Source organism: Rhinolophus sinicus, chromosome 11 (genome assembly GCF_057876585.1).
Source record: "Rhinolophus sinicus isolate RSI-liver-muscle chromosome 11, RSI-T2T, whole genome shotgun sequence".
NCBI classification, from domain to species: Eukaryota; Metazoa; Chordata; class Mammalia; order Chiroptera; family Rhinolophidae; genus Rhinolophus; species Rhinolophus sinicus.
Genome location: NC_142511.1, coordinates 14,954,396 through 14,978,937, shown reverse-complemented (window position 1 = coordinate 14,978,937; position 24,542 = coordinate 14,954,396). Strand labels below are relative to the sequence as shown.

Genomic DNA, 24,542 nt, shown 5'->3' with positions numbered 1-24,542 from the left:
CCCTGCTGGCCCCCACCCCAACCACCCACCCCTGTGCTCTCCAGTGTGGGAGGACGCCCCCCTCCCCCCAAATCATCCTCAAGCTTACCTGCAAATTGGCGACGGTCACACTGTCTGATGGGTCCAGGCTTCTCCAGCTACCAAATTTCTCATGTGTAACATAACAAGCCGCCACTGCCGCCCTTCTGGCCCTGCCCTAGCTCTTGTTCCCTAAGAGCCTTCCTGTGCAGAACCATTTCTGGGTTCCAGATCCTTAGCTAACCTGAACCACTCGGCACGCGCACGTTCAGTACTCCGTTACTTGTCCTGTGTCAGTCTGGGCGTTCTAAGCCTGTGGAGCTGAGGGTGGGCTTTAACACCTGTATAGCCTCCAGTGGAAACAAGGCCCAACCGAAAATTATCCTGCAGTGGTGTGGGGGACAGAGCCAGGAGAGCAGTTTCCAGGCTCTCGGCCTCACAAGCAAAGGTGCTGGCTTGGTTATTGGATGGCCATCAGCTGTAATCAAGTGGCCATCATCTGTGTCTGGGTGGCTGTCAGCTGTTAGCGGTTAGCCATTTAGCCACTAATATAACTGCCGTGGCTACGCCAGCAAGTTGGTTGGTTGGCAGAGAAGCGGACGGCAGATCGCAGATTGTGTGGCTCTGCTTCCTGTGTCTCCAACCCAGCCACCGGTGAGAAATAGTGGTATGAACCCCCCATCCATGACTCCACTGGTGTTCCTTTTTGGCCTCACCATATCCTGCGTTCTTGTGCGGGGAACGGGAGCTGAGACCCTGCATGACAGGTGGCAACTACAAATTGGCGACAGTCAGTTTCCATGTGGACATGCTGCTAGCGGGTCCCTGGCTTCTCCAGGAACCAGGGCTCTTAGGTGTCTTTTATTAGATGACACTAAGTCAGCCTTGCTTTGGCAAGGCAGGCCAGTATCCTCCTGCTCTGTTCAGAGGGAATTTGTGCATTTGTGTAGTTTAGGTCCTGGAAGCAGGCAAATGCTTGTATCTCTGGTTCCTGCTCCTGTACTCCTGTCCAGACCCATGCCCTGTTCCAATTCTGCTACTAGTACCTTAAAAATGAGTCGCTTGCACATGCGCAGTTTGCAGGTGCAGTTGGCATTCCTGCCACCAGTAATGAACAGGCTGGGCCCTCCCAGCCTGTGGAGCTGGAGTTTATCCCCAACCTCCTCCATAGCCTGCACTGTGGAGAGGATTCATTCCCTGAAGACACCCTGACAGTTGTGCTATAAGGAAGCTGAAAATTAAGGACCATCCCATTTAAATTTGCTGCCTATGGGGTCCTGAGTATCTCTTACAGTATTTCCCTCCAGCCTGCCTGGCCCTGCCCTTGTAAAGCAGGCCAGTATCCTCCAGCTCTGCCTCCACACAATGCACAGTTGTGTAGGGTAGGGCTTGGAATGAGGCAAATGCCTTGTGTTCCCAAAATCCTGCTTCTGTGACCTGGCCTCTCCGGACTGGACTGGTGACCCATTCCAAGTTCCTGACTACACTGAACTGCGTTTTCATGTGCTTGTGCAATTCCCACTTTTTCAGCTGGCCTGGGGCAGCCAGGACTCTCTGGATGGGTGGAACTGGGGCCAGGCTCCAAAACCTGCAGAGTCCAGTGTGGAGGGGACCCAAAGTAAATCACCTTGAGGCCTCGCTGCAAATTGCATAGTAGGCCCCATTTGGACTTACTGTGATGGGCACCCTAACTTTCCATGGACCGGGGTGCTCTCAGGTGTCTCTCGTTGCATTCACCGCATCCCACCAAACCAGGCTTTTGAGTCCTGATACACGTATCTGGCTTCAGAGGGATAGGGTCCTCTATGTAGGTGCAGTCTTGGATATTGGCAGATGTCTGCTTTCCCCCAAGAGCCCATGATAGGACTACAGGTTTATTCATTTGCTCTTTCCACATACTTAAGATTATGGCAACAGATTGAGGTTGGTATCCTCTTCTTTTTTTTTTTTTTTTCCCCAAAGCATGCCACTAATTTAATATACTCTTTCAAACTCTTCTCTCATATCATTAACTCAAAGAGAATGATCATTCACTCTGCTCTGGGCACACTGGTCTACTCTCTGTTCCTGGAACATGCTCGGCATGCCACCTCAGAGCACTTGCACTCATGATTCCCCCACCAGGAATGTTCTTCCCTTGAAGATCTACAGGTCCTGCCCTCTGAGCTTCTTCACATCTTTACTCTGATGTCACCGTCTCATTGTGATCTTCCCCAGGACCTCATTTAAAATGATATATTCCCAACACTTCCCATGTCCTCCCTTCCCTTCTTAGTTTTCTCCTTAGCACTTATCACTAACATTCTAGTATTTGTCTTGTTTATCATTGGTCACCTCCATTAGAATGTAAGGTCCTTAAGGACGAACCCTTTTGTCAATTTTGTCTACTGCTGTATCCCCAGATCCTGCAATGTCAGATGGCCTGTAGGGGGCACTCACTTGTCATATGCATAAATCAACCAATGAAAGAATGAACTACTTTATTTCTGTTTTCGGTCTTTCCTCACAAATAGAAATGTGAATGTGTGGGGTTCTAGAGCGATGCACCCTTAGATGTGCCTCTGTGGTATGCAAATTGTTTTGAGCTAAAGGTAACTTTAGCCACAGGCTCAAGAGAAAATTCTGCTTGCCCTCCCTCCCTGCCCCTTAACTACCGAAAATTTTGAATCAGAAGCCTTGCCTGTAAGAAATCAGAGATAACTCCTTTTGGTCTATCCGTAGGGCAGGGCAAACTTATATTTACTAAGAACTTCTGTTCTTATCATCCTGCAATGATAAGAAGCCCCCAAGGCGCTTTACCTCCTCCCTAGCTCAGGATGTCTTATCTACTCATGTTTTCTTTCTATCTCTGAACCTCTTGTGCATGTGGGATTTCTGACTCTCTCACGTATGTGGGGTTCCCATACATCTGTATGCATTAAATTTGGTTATTTTCTCTTGCTAATCTGTCTCAAGTCTGATGAATAGACCCGCCAGAAGAACCTTGAGGGTAGAGGAAAGTTTGTTCCTCACCCACAAATGAAAGGTGAGATAAAAGAAGACAAATAGAGACCTTAAAGAAAGGTAATTCAAGGAAGAAGAATGAGGAAGCCCTTATGTTTGGAATAACAACCCTAAACCTTAGTAGATCAACAGTAACTGAAATGTCAGCCTTGCAATAGAGACTATCCCTAAGACAAGTCTTGCATACTCAGCCCTTGACCATTCTTCTGGATTTTTCTCTGGTGCTCGCTGGTGGATACACAGTCCAGATAATATCAGCAAAGTAAAATGTTAAACTGGAAGTGGTTACTTTTTTAATCTACTTGCTGAATAAATATATACCATTTTCTTAACAATTAATACACACTTTCTCTTTTAAGAAAAATAACCATGATTTAAATTGATAAATTTCACATGTGAGTTTTAGGATGAACAACTTTTGTGTTTGAAAGCCATGAAGTTGAGACTCTCTCACAGGAACAGGGCAATATCTCTTTTAAAATAATAAAACTCAGTGATCTCATGCTACTTTGCATATAGATGTATTTATTTTGTATATGTAGAAATGTATATATAAATAAAAATAGTGTTGTCTCTTGGTATGAATAAATCCAGTCAGTGAACAATATTCACACACAATACAAAATCTTACTTAATGAGATTGAAATGTTAAACATTCTAAAAAGTAGCCACATTTTAAAAAAGAGAACACATAAGATAGTTGGTGAGGAATGACTAAAAATACAGTATATGTCCCTACAGTTGCATCAGGAAATTCATACTGATAGAAAATGTAGCTGAGTATATTTTTATATAATCAGCATTATCAGTTAACCTAACAAAATAAGGGTATTATTCTCATGCAGCTAAATAACTGCAACTTGGAGTATCAGCCAGTCTCTTGTGATCAGTACTAACGTCTATCCTTTGCTTTTAAGTCCAGTTGTCATGGAATTTCAACCTGCCTTAGCAGCAGAAATGGCTGCCCTTTCCAGTACACAAACTATGCTGTGGGTTTGCTTAGAAACTCCTTGTTGAAGAATCTTCTTGCCTCGACATTGCTGAGGGAAACAGAACAACGAGATGGATTCTGCCTTCTATATTCAATGCTTTCAACGATGGCATTCTTTATCACCTGCAAACAGAGGCAAAAGATGTATAATTCATGCAGCTCTGAACTCCCTTACACATTTGTTTGGTCAAGACAAAAATCGAATTAATCTTTTCATTATAGTTTTTTTTTTTTTGAAATAGAGAAATAAATCTCTGAGATGCTCTGGAGATGTGTGCACCGAGGGGCTTTCTCCATTTCCATATCCAATCTCGCTGGGCGAGCTGGGTCCAATGCCTGAAGGATAGAGATGTGTGATCTGGGTGGTGCTAACATGCCTGCAATATTCTGTGACTTTATGTCAGGCCCAACATGCAGACCCCTCTATTCTCTAATAGTAACTTTAAACAACAAGCAGTTGTATTATGGGAACGGGGATTTAGTTCCCATAATGGAATGTGATACCTTTATTGGCTTTATGATTTTTAAATTATATATATATACTTTTATATATATAAAATTGTCTTCTGGGAAAATGGGCTCAAATGTTCCTGAGTCTTTTAAGTAAAGCAGATATTTGTTGACTCCATTTTCCCCATGAGTAAGGGAAATTTAATTATATGGATGGTTACAGAAGAGGTTGTCAGGTCTAGGAAGGAGACCCTGACCAAGGGCCTCCAGACACAGTGTCTTGGCTGTGTGAGATCAAGGGGAATTAACGTAAATCCTTGAGCATGCTTCCTCTTCTTTAAAATGAGAATGATAATACTTATCTTGGATTTTGTAGGGATTGAAGATCATTTATAAAAAGTACTTTGCATAATGCCTGCCCCATAGGAAACATTCCACAAGTAGCATCTATTTATTGTTATTTTTAAACTGACCATCTGTGAGGAAATTTAGGGGCTTTAAATTAGATGTGAGGCTATAAAGTTTATTAGAAATAAAACACCATGTATAGCAACCAATAGTGGGGTTATTATTTGGTAAAAATCAGAAAATCAATTCTGTGAGCAAGCGTGTCCTAGTACATCATCTTTTAATATAAATTTCCCCACCTTTATAAAGATCTTGCCAGCAGGATTTCAGTTAGTTTCTCCTTTACCAGAGCAGCATGAGACACATCAACCCCCATTACAGAGAAGTACCCAAGTAAAATATCAACTACTTACTTTCCAAACACCTAAAAGGCTTTAAAATGTAAAAGACTGCAGGGAAAAATGATACTGGTAATGACTGCCGTCGATTACTTTATAATGAATTCATGAGCACAAAAAATAAACAATATCAATATCAACAACTGGTAAGTTTACCACGATTGGACTGTGGCAGTTGTTTCCAGTAAACAGGCCATTCTTAGGAAGGAAAAGGAATATTTACACTTATAACTCTGAAATACCCAAATCATACCCAATTAGAATGTGCAAGTTTGACCACTAGGTGGCACTTCAACACCATGAAACTATTAACCAGGTTTTTTTTTTTTTCAGATTACTGCAAAAAAGACCGATTTGCTGTGATTTATAATTCTGTGATATAAGCCGAAGAGGCTCAACTCATTACTACATCAGATGCCAAATTCAAACCTTCCAGCATAATACATGATACAACTAGATGTATCCAAAAAGGCAATGTGTCATATTTGAATTTTCCCGGGTTTTTTTTTTAATTAAGAGTAATCTTAAGTAGTGTTTATACCTTTCAATGCCCTGAAATTCATTGAGATTCCAAATCCTTCCCATCAGTGTTATCCTAGCAACAGCCCTTATAGCTCAACCTTCTGCATCCCTAAATGTGACCCATGTCATCTTTCACTTGTGCCATTCGAGAGCCTCCTAATTATTGATCCAGAACCTTTAAATCTTTGATAATAAAGGAAAAGAATAAGAAAATAAAACACATAAAATGTGGTCTTCTCCCAAAAAGGAACACAGTTAAGAAATGTGAGATTAGAAGCAATCCACAAGCAAACACTGAATTCCCACAATAGAACATTTAAAATGAGCTCAAAGGGGAAGTTACAGTATAGTTTGAGAGAGAAATAAAAATTAGAAATATAGAAAAATATAAGAAGATATAGTGGCCTAAATGACTGTGAATTTGCTGGCTAATGACTGCCTTCCCAATAAAAACCAAAGTGTCATGAACACAGCGACCTTTGAAAAGTCGTCATTTTTGATCCCAGCGCTTAGAGCACAGTAGGGGAACAATAAATATTTGTAAAATTAATAAATGCACAGAAGGTTATCATTGAAGGTTGAATGAAACGGTAAAGTTCAACTCATGAGGATAATGAGACTTGATTTGAGTTGAAGGACAGGCAGGATGCTATAAATAGATGGAAAGACTGGGCATTCTCAGTAGAGGGATAAACATATAAAAAGGCTGAAGGTGGAAGGAAGGTCATGGCATGTATAAGAAACATCTGGAAATTGGCCTGGCTGGAAAGGAGGCTGTTTCTGGGGAACATTTGGAAATATGCCTGCTTGAGAGATAGATGGTTCAAAAGTTAGGAAAGAGTGGAAAAAAACCTGTGGTAGCATCTCAGCTCCTCACATACTGTGTGACTTCCAGTGACCTCCCTAAATAATCCATGACTCAGTTTCCTCACATATAAATAAAAAGACCTACTTCATCGGCTAGCTACGAGTGTTAAATATTTGAGGGGAAACTATTTAGCTTATATTAAGCACTCCAAACTTTTCCTTGTGCTTTTTGTTTTGTGAATGGTTGTATTCCTACTTCCTATTACAGTAGGTACTCGAGAAATATGTGTTGAATTAATGAAGAAATAAGATGGAAAGAGAGTACAGGCAGCATTAAAAGTAGATAAATTGGGGCCTAATATATTAGGCCATGATACCTAACACACTTCTAAATTATCTTTAAAAAGATAAAGACTTTAACTTGTCCCTAGACACTCTGATCACGATGATGAAATATACAGACATTTAAAATGAAGTCCCCGTACTTCTGGATACATGCTTTTCCTCATTTTAATTAACATCTAATATTTAACACTTTATAGAATTGAGAATAAATTTTAAAAGCTTATTATTATACATCAGCGATATACACTGAATAAACTGACATACAACAGGTTCTTAGAATACGCCTACTGAATTACTAGCTTGAATGAGTGAGACTGCATAACAGTACATTTTCCTGGGATGGCTGAATTGACTAGGTCTTAGAAAGGAAATCTCAGAAGGCATGTCCCTTCCAGATCGAAGGAGCAGTTTGTGAGTAGAGCAGGGAGCCACACTACCTGGAGAACAGATTCTCCACGGTCAACAGCCCTGCCTCCTGGCGTTGTATCCTGACCCTTGCTTTCCCCTCCTCCTATCACATTAAATTCTTCAACAGTTTCTGCCAGTAAGTCAGTGACATTTTAAAAAGCATTCATGAAAGTGTTATTGCGTATTTATTTTAGATGGCAGGCATTATGATCAATGTCTCTGGAAGATACAAGGGAAATAAGGCAAGTCATTGTTTTTCATGGGTTTAAATTTGTGATTAAAAGCAGAAGTTAATATGAACACAGATAATCATTGTTATCATTATCATATTAGTTGCTTCAATTTATTGAGTGTCTCTTAGATGCTAAGCCCTTAAATTATATTATTTTATTTAATCCTCACCCTGAAGTACAAGGCATGTAGCATTGGTTCCCCTTAAAATGGGGAAAGCTACATTTGGAAAGGTTAACCAACACATCCAAGATAATGCAACCAAGAGACAGCAAGAGAAGATTTGAACACCCAATTTGGTCTGACTCCAAAGCCTCTGCATTTCCCACATACCACATGTCTACCAATATAAGTCACTATATGTGAGGCTTCTGAAAGAACAAGCAAACATGACATACTGCCATTGTAAAAGCACTGAGGCAACAACGTTCAGCGAAAAGGAATTTGGGAGGATTGAGTAAGTGCAGAAACCTGATGCTAATGACAAACCCAGGCTGCTGTCAGGAAGTGAGAACAAACAGAGCAGAAGTTTTCTAAAGATGAACTGGAATTTAGCTTCAGCAACTCAGGCCAGTGAGGATCACTGGGGAAAAGAAAGCAACAGAAGCTACGGCTGTCGGAGACAGGGTGGCCTTTCCAGAGTACAAATTGATGGCAGGATGAGAATTGAAGATGAAAATTGTATTTTATGCCACAGGGGTCATGGCCACGAACTTGAAAACTGTCTCCTATCGACTTGGCAGTCAAGTGTCTTTGCATTAGAAGAGTTTATATTCACAATGTCCACAATTTGCAAGCAATCCTGGCAGTCTACCACAAGTAAATGTGTGTTGTGTTGTTGAAGGGTGAATTAATAACCTATTTAAATGGGGTGCACGAATTCCCCAGCTCCTACCTCAGCAATTTGTTGCTCTTTATTTATCACCACTTATCAAGACACTTTAGTTATCATAAAATATGTCTTCTTGGTAGAGACATGGGACATGGGAGATGTGGGAGTAATCCCAAGAGAGAAAAAGAAAATGTCGGTGAAAACTAGAAGTCTTACCTGGGTATGAGTTGCACACACACACACACACACACACACACACACACACACACACACCCAAGAATCACATGAACACAAGTCTCAATGGTCATATAATTTAAGAGGAAACCTATATTTATTCATTTGAAAAATATTTATTTACTGCTTAGGCTGCTATTACTTGTTCAGACTTGTCTATATTTTTAATTCTGGGCATTTGCAAAGGTCTTGGGGTATATCCATCATATATACAGACACGCATAGTTAAGGTTCCTGTTTATTGGGCAGCTTATGTTTGCAGGGCCACTGTTCACACATCACCTGATTAAAGATTCCCTACTGCCATTATGATAGATACTGCTACACCTGTTTTAGAGATGAGCAAACTGAGGCCCAAAACATGTAAGTAGTGTATTTAAAGTCACACAACTGGCCCATCTGGGATCTACACATGATATAAAGCCAAAGATGTTGCTTCTACATGCTGCGCCAGAAAAGTTCTTGGAAGCGATTAAAACCTGCTTAATTAAGTGGTTCGTGAAAGATGAACATTTGATGAACTATGTCAGGACAGTTATTTTGGCATTCACTTTATTTTTGTTCAGCCTTTAACTTTTTCACCTATGTGTCAAACAAACTACTTTGAAGAATGTTTGTAAAATATGTAAATAGAACTACTGTGCTTCCCCGAAAATAAGACCGGCTCTTATATTAATTTTTGCTCCAAAAGACGCATTAGGGCTTATGTTCAGGGGATGTCATCCGGAAAAATCATGCTAAGGTTTATTTTCCAGTTAGTTCTTATTTTGGAGGAAACACGGTATATCATTTTTTATAGCGAATAGCTTAGCAGGTTTTATATAAACCAGAACTGAAAACAATGAGAGAAATGCAGCGGATTAAGTTACATATGTATATACGCACGTACATACGTGTATATATATACTCAATACACATAGATGTAGACACGCATATATATATATATATATATATGTGTGTATACACATACACACAGATGTGTATGTGTGTATCTTTTATTCTCTCAAGTCCAATAAGTTATTTATATATTCTTACAATCTAATTTTCTTTCCATTTGAGGATGACTGATCAAGTATAATACATTTTATCCCAATATATATAATACTTTTGAGTGTATTGGCTTCATGCTGGAAAAATAGTTTACTCTGATATTGCCCCTCAGTTCACTTATCTTTAGCAGCAGGTTTTTTATAAAACATAACTCTATTTTGAGAATGTTCACTCCATATAAATCACAGCTTAAAATACTGATTTTCTCTTAATATTCTTTAAATTTTCACCATCACAACAGAAACAATGTAGCATATGGATCTCAGATGTCCACTGCTTGTGAGACAAAAGAAAAAGGGAATAAAAATATATAGAAAGTGATATATGCCATAAAATGCATTAAGCATGAATTATCGCATATTATTCATCCATGAAGCCTAAGAAGAAAGCATTTTAGAGTTGCAAGAAATGAAGCTTATTGGGGGAAAATTCCTATGTTTACAAAACTTTAAAGATATTGATTAACAAACATATTACAGTGTAACTGCTATAACTGCACACAATTAATTATTACTAGTCTCCGGCCAAACTAAACAAACAAGCAAACTAGATGTGCCACAATCCTATTAGCTCACAAAATCTAATTAAATCTCATATACAAAGAGCACTCATACACATACAGCATGTTCTTTTGAGCCATTCACACAGTCTCGAAAAGGCTGGCATATATGATACCTTTCCCTCTCCATTTAATTTCTTTCTTTCTTTTTTATTCTTTTTCTGTTATTCTATTTTTCTAAGGTGCAAAACCCAATTAGGCTAATGAACTTGGGCTTTCCCAACTAATAATGACTTGTCAAGACACTGGGATTGGCCCTATAAACCAACATGGTTCCAATTACACAACAGTGTTCCCAAATGGTGAGTTAGAGACTAAAGATTTGACAGGGACAAAGAATCTTAGCAGCAGATATACCAGTGATAAGAATGATTATACTGAAGAGAATGGCTTGTTTCGAAAGTTTCTAAAGCAAAACATACTTGATATACCAAGGACTAAAAATGGGGAGGCGACTACTTTTATAATTATTACTAAGATCCCCCAAAATAAAGACATTTAAAAGCATGAGTATACCCATTAAAACACATGATATTTTTGCAGATTAAAACTACACTTTTGGTTACATTCACTTTCCTAATTTTATATTTCCTTTTTATCATTTTTCTCCCTACTTCTAATTTATTTTACCATATGACGAATACATTAGAAACTTGGGCAAAGAAGCTGAGTATTGACCAATCTGTCAATCAAATAATAGTATAAAAGGTAGGCTTTGCCAACTTGGAGGCATTCATTTTCTTATTTGTGAATTTTATAAGGTTCCTCTGGAGAGTAATAAAATATTTCATAAAGAATAAAATCATATCACTTGGGTGGTGTCATTCATAAACCTTATTTTTAATTAATTAAAAAGAGGTATTGCTATGTTTACGCGATACGAAATATTTGACATTGTCAGTGACCGTAGGCAATACTTACATCTATGTTGTTCAGGGTATTGAAGTACATCAGATCATGCAGCCTTTTGAATGCTTTATTTGGATATTGAAAGTTGAAGGTTGAAAAGGGTGATTCAGGGTCATCAAAAATGTCAAAATCAGCTATCTCTTTCTCTTCCTTAGTTTCTCTTGGAACACCTAAATATCAGAAGAGTCTCAAATGGTGTTATTTGGAAAACTACAAAATATCTCTAAAACCCAGGGAATAAAATTTACAAATAGTCATAAACATAACACTGGGAGTCCCTACTGAGGTCACGGTATGCACGGCTGTGCCTCCACCCATATTCCCTGGGTGAGAATTTCTGTGTGTTTTGACTGGACAACTTCCGATTGCCAGTATCTGCATCGCTGTGCCTAAGGGCTTTCTACCCCTCCCTGCAACTGTGCAAGGTGGCTTTGTTCACTAGCAGCAGGCTGGACATCCTGGTAAATAATACTCTGCCCCAGGCAGCAGTCAACCAAAGACTTTGGTGAATTAGGATATAAGTACCCCAGTTCTCTTGTCTCTCACTATGTGGGTGGAAAGGATGATTCTGGTACAGGTTCTATTTCATTTTTGAGAGTTTCCCAGCAGGATCAAGTTCAGCTGACTCACTAACACATCTTTTCCTGTCTGCCTTCCTTTTATCACCTTCCCCTTCCTTACTAAAGTTCCCTAGTTCACCCAAATAAACTATTAGTACTTGAATCCTTCGCTCAGCATCTGCTTCTGGGGGAACCCAAACCAAACATTGTCTAACAGTCTTCATGCTACAGAATTCCCCTATACAATCTTGCCTTGAGAATTAACAGTAATAGAAAATTCCCTAGGTTTCCAGTACTCCACTGTTCAATAACTAAAAATAACAGTCCATTCTTCCTTCTCTTGTTTTGAATTTTGACTCATAACTTCCATCCTTATTGATCCTTTCTCTGTCTTCCTCTATCATCTAGAAAAATCACTTTCTTCTCCATGGTTTCCTGTCAAATCTTCCAGGACTATTTCTTGTGTCTTCCCCTTTACATTTTTGGTCCTAAAATAATTTGATTTTTAGTTCTTCACCATCTTGCCTGTCAATCTCTAGATCTTTCCGGCTACTGAAGAGTTTAGTTTATAGGCTGCTCTGAATGTGGTACAGCAGGGTGACTGTGCTTTGAATTTGATTCTCTTTTTGTATAAAATATAACATGGCAACATGAAACTATCAGCCATGTTGTAATGCTAGATTACATTCATCTTGTGGTCAGCGAACATTCCCAAAACTTTCGCATGATTTGTTCTGAAACAAGGGCTCCCTTCACAACAGTGATATTCAAAATATTTAACAGCCCTGATGATAAGAGCGCCAACTAATCAGAGAAAAAATAATCTGGTGTTTTGGAGTAACACCCCACATCTGTTTTTACTGAGCTAGTTGTTAACCCTCTAGTTTCTGAATTGTGAAGAACCCAGGGGATCTTGGAGTGAGAAAGGTGGGGAGTACTTGGGGGTCTCAGAGAGTAGTTAATTATCAAGGTAAGGAAAGCATTCAAAATTGTAATAATAGCTGGTACGGCCAGGGCCAGTGTGAACCTAATTACTGTCAGTCTTGCTCCTTTACCAGATTTCTACTTTACAGAAAACAACTCATTCCCAACGTACCTGGAGCCTTGTACTCTCTGAAGTTGATGTTGGCCAACACAAAGTGGATGATAGTCGGGCAATCGGTGTCCACATCAGGATTCTTGGGTTTAAAGACGTAGCACTCCTTTAGCCCTTCTCGATCAAACACATTTGGGTCAATCTTTGGAAAGGGGAGCTTGTTCATTTTAGCCCACTTTTCTGCAAGGAGAAGCTCCTATGGAAGAAGGAAAGATGCATTTGGGAATTGTCAGTTTTCACTTGTTCAGTCGGTTCTGCCATCCTTCAATATTCATTAGGTGTTTACTATGTGCCTGCAGTGTACTCCTTGCTAAGACAAATAATGACCCCATTCTCAAGAAGTTCATTAATCGCAAAAAAAATATAAAAGGACTCTATGAACAAACTCAGTCTTGTTATGTTAATTTTTGGCACGGGGCTAGGTCCATTGGAAAATTATTGATGAACTGAACTGAATGAAATGATATGGAGGTAATTGCTATAGGAAAAAAAAAAATTACAGATTCTGGGCATTTATAAGCCCTGTGAATGTTTTTTAACCCTTATGAGTCAAAGAATGTGATGAATCAGAATGAGGAACACTCTGTTACTGTATTTTTACCTATATCATGTCCACATAACTAAGTACAATTAATAAATTTTATGTATACAAAAATATTTAAGTTACTTTGAATCAGCTTCTTTTTTTCTTCTGTTTACAGAAAGAAGTTGAGCGTCTGGCCTCAGCATGTTTTTATCATACGTGTAGTGGCCAAGCGGGGGCCATGCAGAGGTACCAAGAGTTTAGCTAACGGGTGTGGCAGATTGTGTGTTTGTTTCCACAGATTAGCTCCCTTCCTGGTAAGATGATTAACTTCCCCACCGGAGTGAAAAGACTCACAATGCAGCCACAGCAGCTGATCTGCAGCTGCTGACAAGTAAGTTGACCAAAAAATACGTGTTTATAGTCGGCCACTAAGATTTTAGGTTTGTTTCTGCATCAAGGCTGACTAAGGAAGTGAGTAAACACACACACACACACACAATATTAAATTTTACATCAATATAAATCAATGTGGAGAATAGAGCTTATTTCTATTTATGTGCAGCTTAAGGGGAAGCGGGGCACATAAGAAACTGATGCTGGGGGGTCAGATTGCCTGAGTTCAAGTGTGAGCTATGGGACCTTGGGCACATTTCTTAATGTTTCCACACTCAATATCCTCAAGTATAAAATAAGGAAGGTAATAATAATATATAGCCCATAAGATTGCTATTAGAACTATTTTGGGGGCTGAAGTATTTCCCTAATGGCACCATGGGGATCATAAGTAACAACAACCGACCGACCAACAAACAAACAGGGAGCAGGATGTTCACTATCCCTGAAATCGTAGGCTCCCAAGTCTATTTCACTTACATTTCACCTGTTTCTTAATTCTCAGCATCTCATTTTCTATCACTGTAAAAAAACAAGTTAACACTATTACCTTCCTTAGGATTGCTGTGAGGATTAAATGAGAGCATGTATTTTTAAAAACTCAGTAATTTATATGCCAGGAATCAAGCACTTTAAGATAGCACCTTAAATTTAGAGAAAAATATACTTTTCATTGAACTTTCACTGCTCTTGATGCTTCTGGAATGTTGTGAATTTTAAGTTGATCAACTCTCTCTAGAAGCCATTTACAAAGAAATAAAAATACGAGACAACAAAAGGTTTAATGTCTATTAAAGCATTTCTTTCCTATACTATTAAGCTAAATATGATTGTAGTTTACGGAAAATCCCATATATATGACTATTTTCTTGTTTGAAACTTCAGAAAACTTTTATCACTCTTCCCCTCCATCTGGTTCAGTTGAATTATTCAGCTCGGTATTTCTTGTCTAGCATGGTTCGTAATTATTTATTCCAGACTATTCAACATCTAAGTAAAACCAAAAGTTCACACTGAGAATGAATCGCGTGAGAATACAGAGAAAAAAGAGCTTGCTAGTGTTTACAAACATGACTCAAGGGTATGACCAACGATGTGTGGAATACGAAGAAAGAGGAAAAGGGAATTTCATGAGGTAAAAGACCAAACTATTTTTAGATAGACCAAACTATTTTATGCTGGAATCAGGAAGAGATGGAAACTTTCCCTTTCCTTACATGATCCTGATGTGGAAAGATCAAAAACCGATGACAATACAGTGATTACAGAATGGAAAACCGTCTCTGCCTTGATGTCTCATTTCTCTGCTTGTAAAGTCAGAAACAATGACACAGACAAGTTTGAAAAGAGTCCTTGAAAAGAATGCAGTGAGCAAAATAATTGCTGCTCCACAAATTACAGCGATATGCCAGAACTCTATTCTATTCTAACCTTCCATTTTGGCTGTTATTTGATATCTGTTATTTCTTGTCTAGTGCTGTTCACAATTATTCATTCCAGACTATGCAACATCAAACAAAACAAAACCAAAAGTTCACACTGTGAATCAATTGCATGAGAATAGGAGAAAAAAAAAAAGAGCTTGCTAATGTTTCCAAACTAGCAAACAGATTTCCATAGACTAATTAATGGTAAATTTACATAGTAATAACTTAAATTGTTTTCTGTGGAGATAAAAATTTGATAGTATCCTTCCAAATGATCATTTGCAAAATGTTTGTGCTCGTTTTTTTTTTTGAGTACTAAAACATCTAGAAAGACAGGAAAAACAACCTAAATGACATAGAATGTTATTCAAACTATAGTGCGAATGACATGTATATGCCATATTTATTTATTCATATATGTAGATAAATATATATATTTATAAATACATAATATATTTATACCTATAATAAATTAGCTTTTCTTTATAGAAAATGAGATTTTTTTTCTGTACAAACTAGGATATGTGCTTTCTAAGATACTTCTCATTATTTAAAACCTATTTTTAGATTAGAGGGAGATATGGCGTAAAAGATATAAGTAAATTTACAGACTCTTAAAAAATTATTGAAGCAACTAAGATAAAATACAGTGGCTAGAAATTATAATGTATAATTCATTATTTTGTGGTCTTGGTCATTCTTACTTCCAATAAAAAGCATGCTGGTATTAGGATCCAAGAGCTTTATAATGCAATAGGCATGAAAATAATTTTCTATATCTAATAGTGTGTAGAATTTACATACAATTTTGCAGTTTGTGTTAGCGCTTCTTCAATAAGAGGTTACTATAAATTCACAAAAATACGTAAGGAGAAATTAATGTTGGGTATATCTACTCGTCACAAGACAGCTGATTCTCAGTAACCAATACGGGTGTAGTGGGTTGAATGGTGGCCCTCCAATAGTTTAATTCATGCTCTAACAACCCCTCACGACCTGTGAATATAACCTTAATTGGAAAAGGGGTTTTTGCAAATGTAATTAAGTTCAGATCATCATGGATAATCTTGGTGAGTTATAAATCCAATGACAAATATCTTTAAAAGACAGAAATGTCCTTATAAGAAGACACACACAGAGAAGGCCATATGAAGTCTGAGAAGGGAGTTATGCAGCTACAAGCCAGGGAAAGCCTGGATCTACCAGAAGCTCGAAAATGCAAGGAAGAATTCTCCCACAGAGGCTTTGGAGGGAGTGTGGCCCTGAGGACACTTTGATTTCAATTTCTGCCATCCAGAACTGTGAAAGAATACTTTCTGTTGCTTTAGGCCACCATGTTTGTGGCAATTGGTTACAATGGTGCCAGGAAACAAATATGAGAAGTAAATCTATAAATGTTACATTTAATAACGTGCAGTTTCCTTCGTCAGCCGTGATGGATTGATGTCCACATAGCTATCGCTTGGACTGGTTTGGCCATGAGGGTGTGACCCAACCTAAAAATCGTAAGTAAATCATATGCAGAGATTCTAAAACAATGATCAAGCCCTAATGTCAACAAATAAATTAGGTTAATGTGGAAAAACACAGATGCTTTTTTCCCCATTATTTGTGGGTTTAAATGTGATTTTGACCTTGAGAAAATACAGGGGGATGAAATTAATTTAGACACATTACTTCTATCCTTTGTGAAGTCCAGCTCATTTCAAATTTTCCTTCCTTCTCTCTTCCTTGTCTCCTTCCCTCATTGCCCCCTTCTCTCCTTTTCTCCTTCAAACTTCTTTCCTTTAATTGTTAAGAAAATGAACCCATTGTTCTGGCTTCTGGTCATTAAGCATTTCAAAGAGCACTGAAAAACTGAGCTAGATTTATGTCCAATATATGGCAACATAATATAAAATTACATAACTTATGGCACAATTACTCTATTACTCCCCATAAAATTTAGTAAGATAAAGAAAAAAAAATTACAGATATAAACTCTGAATTTTCCTATATTCCTTGCTTGCTTCTCAAAAGATACAAAGCTTCCTTCACCCCCTAAATTCACAATCTGTTTCTTTTGCACACTTGAATATGAAGACTCTGGCTTATTTTCATGACCACCTCAAAGACAAATCTTATTAGAATTCTCATTGAGTGGACCCTAATGTAAACTAAATTTGCATGGCATGTATCTAAGTTATTAAATGGTTAACAACAACAACAAAAAGACAAAATGAAACACAGAGCTGCTTTTATTAAATCAATTTACAAGAATCCTATTTAAAATCATGAGGCTCTTTATATCTGAACTATTAATTAGGGTGTGTGCCTACGAATCTAAAACAAAACACAACAAAGCAAAACAAATTCCAGTGTCACTGATATTGATGTCATCAACTTTCAAGGCCGGTTACAATGTAGATATAATAGAGTGGTTGTCTTTATCAAAAGCTATGATATCTCTCATTCTACATTTCCCTGACAAAATCTGACATTTAACTATATGTATGAAATGCTTATATCAACAACTGAAATAAAGTTAGTGGTTCTAATATTTTGCCCAGCATTTATACTCTTTTATTACAAATGTCACCTCATATTTCAGCCTTAAATATAGGAAATTATTTCCTCTTTAATCACCTTAACAAACTCATATTGTATATATCCCATTCTTATATTGGATTTTCTCTCCTACCAAAAGACTTTATGTAGATTTCTTACCAATTTTTAAACCTTATTATGTTGTATCTAAAATAAGGAACCTACTTTAACATCAATAGTACAATATTTTTATCAATTTACTCATTATATTTGAGTAATTTTTAGATCTATATACAAATGGATATTTTTATAATGACAATCATAACAACAATCATAAGTTTAGAAAAATCACTTTCAATATTCCAAGTGATTCTGAAAAGTCCATTTTGACTTTGAAATTTCTGAAGTTCATTTTTTGGAGAAAAAATGTATTATATATAACATATTGCAATTTTCTTTATATTTAATCTCTGAAAAGACAATGTACTATTTCAGAGTAGTAAGTTTCATGCTATATGAAACTAATAATAAAAGGAGATACACAGAGGGGGTGTCAAAAAAAATGTATACGCATGACTTGTATTCATCTTTTGTCAGCATATATTGAGTATTTCAATTTTAATACAGTTTTTTCCTTTCTTAAAATTTGTATACTTTTTTTTTTTTTTGGCACCCTCTGTACATATCAGGGAGAGAGGTAGGTTGTTAACAGAAAAGATTCGAGCATGTTTAAGTGCTGATGGCTAGGAGTCATTAATGAAGATGTTACTGGAGAGTGGAGAGATGACATATATGGTAGAATCACATCCTTGGGAAGGTTAAGGGGTGAGCAGTGGAAAGGAGATATAAAAATACATAGAAACGTCTATATTGGGGCAAGAGGGAAGGAGGGAAATAACGGCTGTGGAAGGAGTTTCATCGTTAGGCAGGGAAGTTAAGAAAGTGCTCATCTGAGGACATTAAACTTTTATAGAAATTAGGAGTCAACACTATGTTTTGAGAGTAAGAGGATGGAGGTAGCAGAGCCAGGGGCACAGGGAGAATAAAAGTGAAGAAATGAGAAAAAGTTCTGAATAGGAAATATAGAAAGATCGATGAGCTGTACTATGGCCTCACCCAAGTAAAACCATGACTGTTATTGTTCCCTCCACCTGGAACACCTCAAACTTTCTTCAGATGCACCTCAAATGTTATCGTTTTTGACCTCCACTGTCATAGTTTCAGTATGAAGGACTTAGTAAATTCTACTAATGCAGCAATTTTCAAGGTATGTTGTCTGCATTTATTTACATACATATTACTTCCACTGTCTGTGAACTCCGTGGGGACTAGAGCACTATATTTGTGTGTGTGTATGTGTGTGTGTGTGTGTTTTGTTTTAATCATTTCTCTCTAATTCCTTTATAAGTGCTGGCCAAAATGTATGTAGGACATTTTTTTGTGGGTGAATGAATGAAATGCTATGAGAGATATACACATATGGGGGAGAGAGAAGCACATCTATGAAAATGTACAGCTGGACATGTCCATAGGTTTCAAGCTACAAGTGGTAAAATACCCCTCCACACACACACAATTTTCCGTTCCCCATATCCGCTTGCAAATGTAGTCCATCTCCTTCTTCCCTGGCCACTTGATAGAACTGTCTGCATTTTTTTAAAACTTCCATTCATCCCTCATATCACTACAGTATAATTTCTGCCCTTAAACCCTACAGAAACTGCTCTTGTCCAGTTCACGAAAGACTTCCTTCTTAAATATCTTCAATTGGTTTTCATAACCCTGCACACTTCCTCGATTTCATCCTTTTCAACTGATATTGTTCTTGAATCTTCAAGATACTATGTTATGTTCTCTTCTCTTCTCACAGTCTATATTCCCCATGCATGGTTTTCATTCCCTTTTACCTACTAACTCCCACATCTCATCCTAATTTCCTTCCAGAACTTCACATACATTGCATCGTTCTTGTCCTGCTCGGACTCTGAGCTTTACCGTGGGTCATGGAGAGCAATTTAAATTGGGGAGTAATTCTTTAAGCAGGGGAGTAATTGAATCATATCTGTGTTTTAAGAAATATTCCCCATAATCATGTAGATACCAGGTTAAAGGGATAAGAAGTTGGGGTCAAGAGGACTAAGTAAGATCCCTACAAGGCATGCAAAGCAATGTGATAGATAAAGGAATGTGACATCAATATTCTAGTCCTTACCTTGAATGGAGGACTAGAATCACTTGGCCTTGCAGAAAAGTCAAAGGAGATGATGAGATCGACTCCCCTCTGTGGTCTCAGGATCAAGGGGTAAGGGAGGTTAAATGTGAGGCCACTGTCCACTACGTGAATCTTTTTACTTTTGACATCCAGAGGCTCATAGATTCGCTCAAATTCGTCAGGATCTTTAAAAAGGAAAAAAGAGAGAGAGAATGAATTAAACAACCATTTAACATGATTTAGAGTATAAACATATTTGTTAGTAAATCTGTGAGATAGAATTCCATGTGGCTAGGCCCTCAGGCTTTGGAGACAAAGAGAGCTGGGCATGAGTCCAAGCTTTAGCAACCGTAAATTAATTATTGTCTTTAACTCTTAGTTTGTTCATCTGTAACACCGGGGTAAAAGACTCAAGCAAATAAAATTGCTGCAAGGATTAAGTAAAACAATACATGGGAAGCACTCAGTCCAGCCCTGGTATTAACTCTAAGCTATGCAGAAAGATCCCTTTATAGGTCTTTACTGATTTAAAAACATTTCCTCATACGTTATTTGGTTTCAGTCTGATAACAGACATGTAAGGTCGGGGAGATTTACAAATGGAGGATGTAATAAATGAAATTCAGCTCTAAAGTGACACAACTGGGGAGTGGCAGAGTCGGAATGGGTCCCACATTGCATCTCTCTAGGTGATGGGAGTCCAAAAATATAATCTAGCCAACACATTCAGCAAACATGGATCGTCTGCTACTGTTCAGGCATCCTTCTAGGTGCTACACAAGGTTGATGCAAAGTCTTCTCTAACAGAGCTTATATTCTGAGTACATTGATGACAAATTAGTCAATAAATATTAAAAGATAGTTCAGACAGTGATTAATGCATTGAAGAAAATAAGAGGGTACTGTAACAGGGAGTCACTTCAGTTGGATAGTCCGGAGCGACCTCTCTGAGAAGGAGACCGTGAGCTGAGACCAGATTCGTACAACAGAATTGGCCATCTAAAGATTGGGGGACATTTTTTCCAGGGAGAGGGAAGAGCTAGAGCAAAAGCCCTAAGGCAGAAGAACTTGCTTGGTATATCTGGGAACAGCAAGAAGCCCCGTGTGGCCACAGCATAGAAGGAGAGAGAAATAAAGATGACAAGACATCTAAAAGAAAGCAGGGCCTAGAAATCATTAGTTTTATGAAAAAGTAATATTCACAACAGGCTGCTCTTCTCATTTATATGTGGTAATCCTGATTCACTTCCCAGGAGAAAGAAATGTGATCACAACTGAATTCATTTGACCTGAAGGAAATGACATGCAATTGTTTTGTTCTGTCCCTTTGTCCCCACTTGTTCTGTTAGAAAGAAGGCGGGCAACATTCAAGTGGGAGATCTATTACAGTGGACTAGAGTGAAGGTGTTCGTATTAGACATGCATTATGCTCTCTGAGCAAGCTTTTCAATTCCATTGGGAAGCACTTTCATAGAGAAAACAACAAAAACTACAGGGTCACCCATGTTTATAGAACCACCTGTAAAATCTTGTTAATACCTATTATCCAAGAAAAAAAAAAAAAAAGTTCAGCACATAGATGGAAACCATTCACTGCATGTTAGTTTCCTCTGTATATTTCTAAATAAGAATGACACTGACTATAATTCTTTCAGTCAATTTTATCATTGCATTTTAAGAGCTAGAGATAAAAAAAGGAAGGCAAATCTTTAAATTTCTATTGTCCAATTAAAACCACGATACTTATCATGACTAAAACTAAAATTAAAACACCTATTAGACAATTAGCCATGAAGTTTATTCAATGTGATTCGAAATGGTTCTAAATTAGACTTTGCTTTAGTTACTTAAGAAACCATTAATATCCTGTTTCCACAGTTAAGTCATGTGTTTTCTTTTCTCATATCTATTAAAATTTCTCATCTCTAAAATACTTAGTAACAAATGAATGCTATAAATATATAGTAGTGATGTTTATGAATAAAGAGAGAAAGAGCTTACACTTGAGGTGATTTGTACTGCCCAGAATAGCTGAAGGAAAGAGGGAAGGTGTGAATAAATGATCTTAAGTGAAAAACAAATATGCTGAAAAAACACACATGCACACACAAAATGCTATGGGGGACTAGGTTTAGACAAGAATAAGATCATATAACTGAATGAAAAACAGGCCAGTTAAAAAAACAAAACAACAAGTCCAAGCAAAAAGTTCAAGGTGTATGCCTAGGCTGACAAGGAGAGATATGAGAAATCATTCTTTCAATAATTATCTTCAGGTTAGTTCTCTTTTCTTATCAAGTATCTATGGATTATAGTGACAGTGTACTTTGCCAAACGCCAAGCTTCTAAATTTCTATCACAGAATCTGGAACTTCAGAATAATAAAATTGAAAAAAATATATATATGATCAAACCCAACTGTAATATTTATTCCCTTGAAATTTGTATTGTTTAAAAACTACATATGTGAACTTTTTAAAAGTGAAAAATCATGAGCCTTTTTCTTATATTAGTTTTTACATGTTTTACTATGAAGCTGAAAATTCATTATTTGGGTACTTTTATTTTTCATAAAAGCAGCTTCATTTACATTGAGCATCTATAATGTATTAGAAATTTCATTTATAAGATTTATAATCCTCTTAAGACTCTTACAAAGGAGGTATTATTACTGTCATTTTAAAGGTAAGGAAACTGGGGTCCAGAGAGATCCAGTTTCACATAGATAGTAAGAGTGAAGATTCTAACCATTTCCACAAAGTTTAAGCCCTGTGCACAGTGTGACAATGTTTCTAAAGAAAGTGGCACAACCATAAAACTAAAAGGGTTTAACATGGATAACTTAAAAAGCAATAACTATAATATACAGAGGTTATCTACACATGCATCTGTCAACCATTAAAACCACATTAATACACATATGTATCTTATCAAAATGAAGAAAAAAATAAACACACATTAATGAAATAATGCAGTGATTTTCCCTAACATAAAAATGATCATCATTATGTAATAATGATAAAGTTTAATGATAATTCACAAATTTTTATTTGGCTTCATAAACTTAGTGCTTTTTAAATTTTTCTAAAGGATTAACCACAAACAGACCAGTTTTCTCATATTTTGTTTGATTTGTCCCTTCTCATGAAACTATAATTTCATTTACCCTCCTTTAAATCCAAGATTACATTTGAGAGAAAAGTTGTTATGTGGACCAATTCCCAGCTCTGGCATATAGCTAAACACCACAGTTCCAACTTTCCAGATAAACTGACAGGAAGTAGTGTTTCTTAATTGTGTTTCAAAGCACATAATTTTACAAGATATTAACAGATGTCCTATACACAAGAGTTCCATGAGGAAATAGGTGTGCGACATATACGATTCAACATCAATTAGGTTTGAGATCTATAAGACTCACCCGGCAAACGTATTGTGTGTTCCCTATGCTAACTGTGCTTTGGACTAACAACACTTTCTAATGAAGATGCTACAGAATCCTTAATAGGTATCACTATTATTTCCATTTTATAAGTGAACTTGAAAACAGTGAAGACCATCACATCCTCAAGAACCTACGGTTGCATCACGACCAGGGTTGCTGGTTTTTAGTTGTAACTCTACTTTTCTATCATTGTTAACTGAAGCTTATGCTAAGTAACTGCAAAAGATTGTCCAGTCAATAAATTGCGGAGCCAGGATTCCAACGTAAGCCAGTTTACTTTTAAACTACTACACTTGAGGCCCCTTGAAGTAGGACTTCTCCAACTCACTAGAGTATCCCATTACATTTTGAAGAGGGGGATGGAATAGTTAGTGTTTTCAAATTTATTTGAACTTGAACCTGATTTACTGTACATCATCTACTGAAATGTCATAGAGTTTGAAAATACCATTGTGAAAGAATATCTTCCCATAAATTAAAGCATACATGGTTCTCAAACCTGTGAATGAGTTAATCTGATTTTTTTCATAGGTATGGAAACATGATATGTTTTATAGTTATGACCATTTCCTTAAAGCAGTTCCACTGTGCATGTTTGTGACGGTCATTTTATAAATACATCACACAGATTCAATTTACGATGCACAAATATTTGGATGGTTGTGTTTTGAACTCTGGCCTGAATGGACGCATGTCTCAATTCCTTATTCCAGATGGTGTATGTCTCAGTAAATAGCATAAACACAAAAGTAAACAGGAAACAAGTCATGTAACCAATGGATAGCTTCTCCAAAATTAGTTTCTACAGGTACAGAACTATTCTGAAGTAAACACATGAGGGGAATTTTGTCATCTTATTATTTCTCTTGTTTTCAAAAGGTTATCTGCAAGGTGTAGAAAGAGGCACAAAAATAGTGCACTCATTTTTTCTCAGTTTAGGTTGAGAAGTTGTTTTAAAAGATGCTCATATTTTAATTGGTATAAACAACATCATCATAAGATAAACTGAAATTTAAGATTTTCCCAACATCATATCTACAATAGATAAAAATCTCAATTGTCTTTTTATATGGGAGCACAAAAATAAAAGAGAAATAATCTTAATTAATGTTGTATTTAAATTATGGTATTTAAACTGTATAATAGGAGTTTCAATAAAGACTTTGTGAACCAATATGAACACAGTTTCTGATGAACATTTTAACTTTTCATTCCACACACATCATAATGCTAAAACTTGGAAATAACCAGA

The 24,542-nt window shown here is 37.1% G+C and overlaps 1 protein-coding gene across 1 annotated transcript in view; it reads right to left on the bottom strand.

Annotated features, from left to right (window-relative positions):
* Positions 1-3,525: 3,525 nt before the first annotated feature.
* PLA2G4A (phospholipase A2 group IVA) overlaps positions 3,526-24,542 on the bottom strand; it is a 137,429-nt gene continuing 116,412 nt past the window's right edge. Inside the window, exons 15-18 of the mRNA XM_019738116.3 lie at positions 19,846-20,030; positions 12,762-12,957; positions 11,118-11,275; positions 3,526-4,135 (exon numbers count right to left, since the gene is read on the bottom strand). Coding sequence (XP_019593675.3) covers positions 4,004-4,135; positions 11,118-11,275; positions 12,762-12,957; positions 19,846-20,030 — 671 coding nt within the window. The 3' untranslated portion in view covers positions 3,526-4,003. The remainder of the gene's footprint in view (positions 4,136-11,117; positions 11,276-12,761; positions 12,958-19,845; positions 20,031-24,542) is intronic.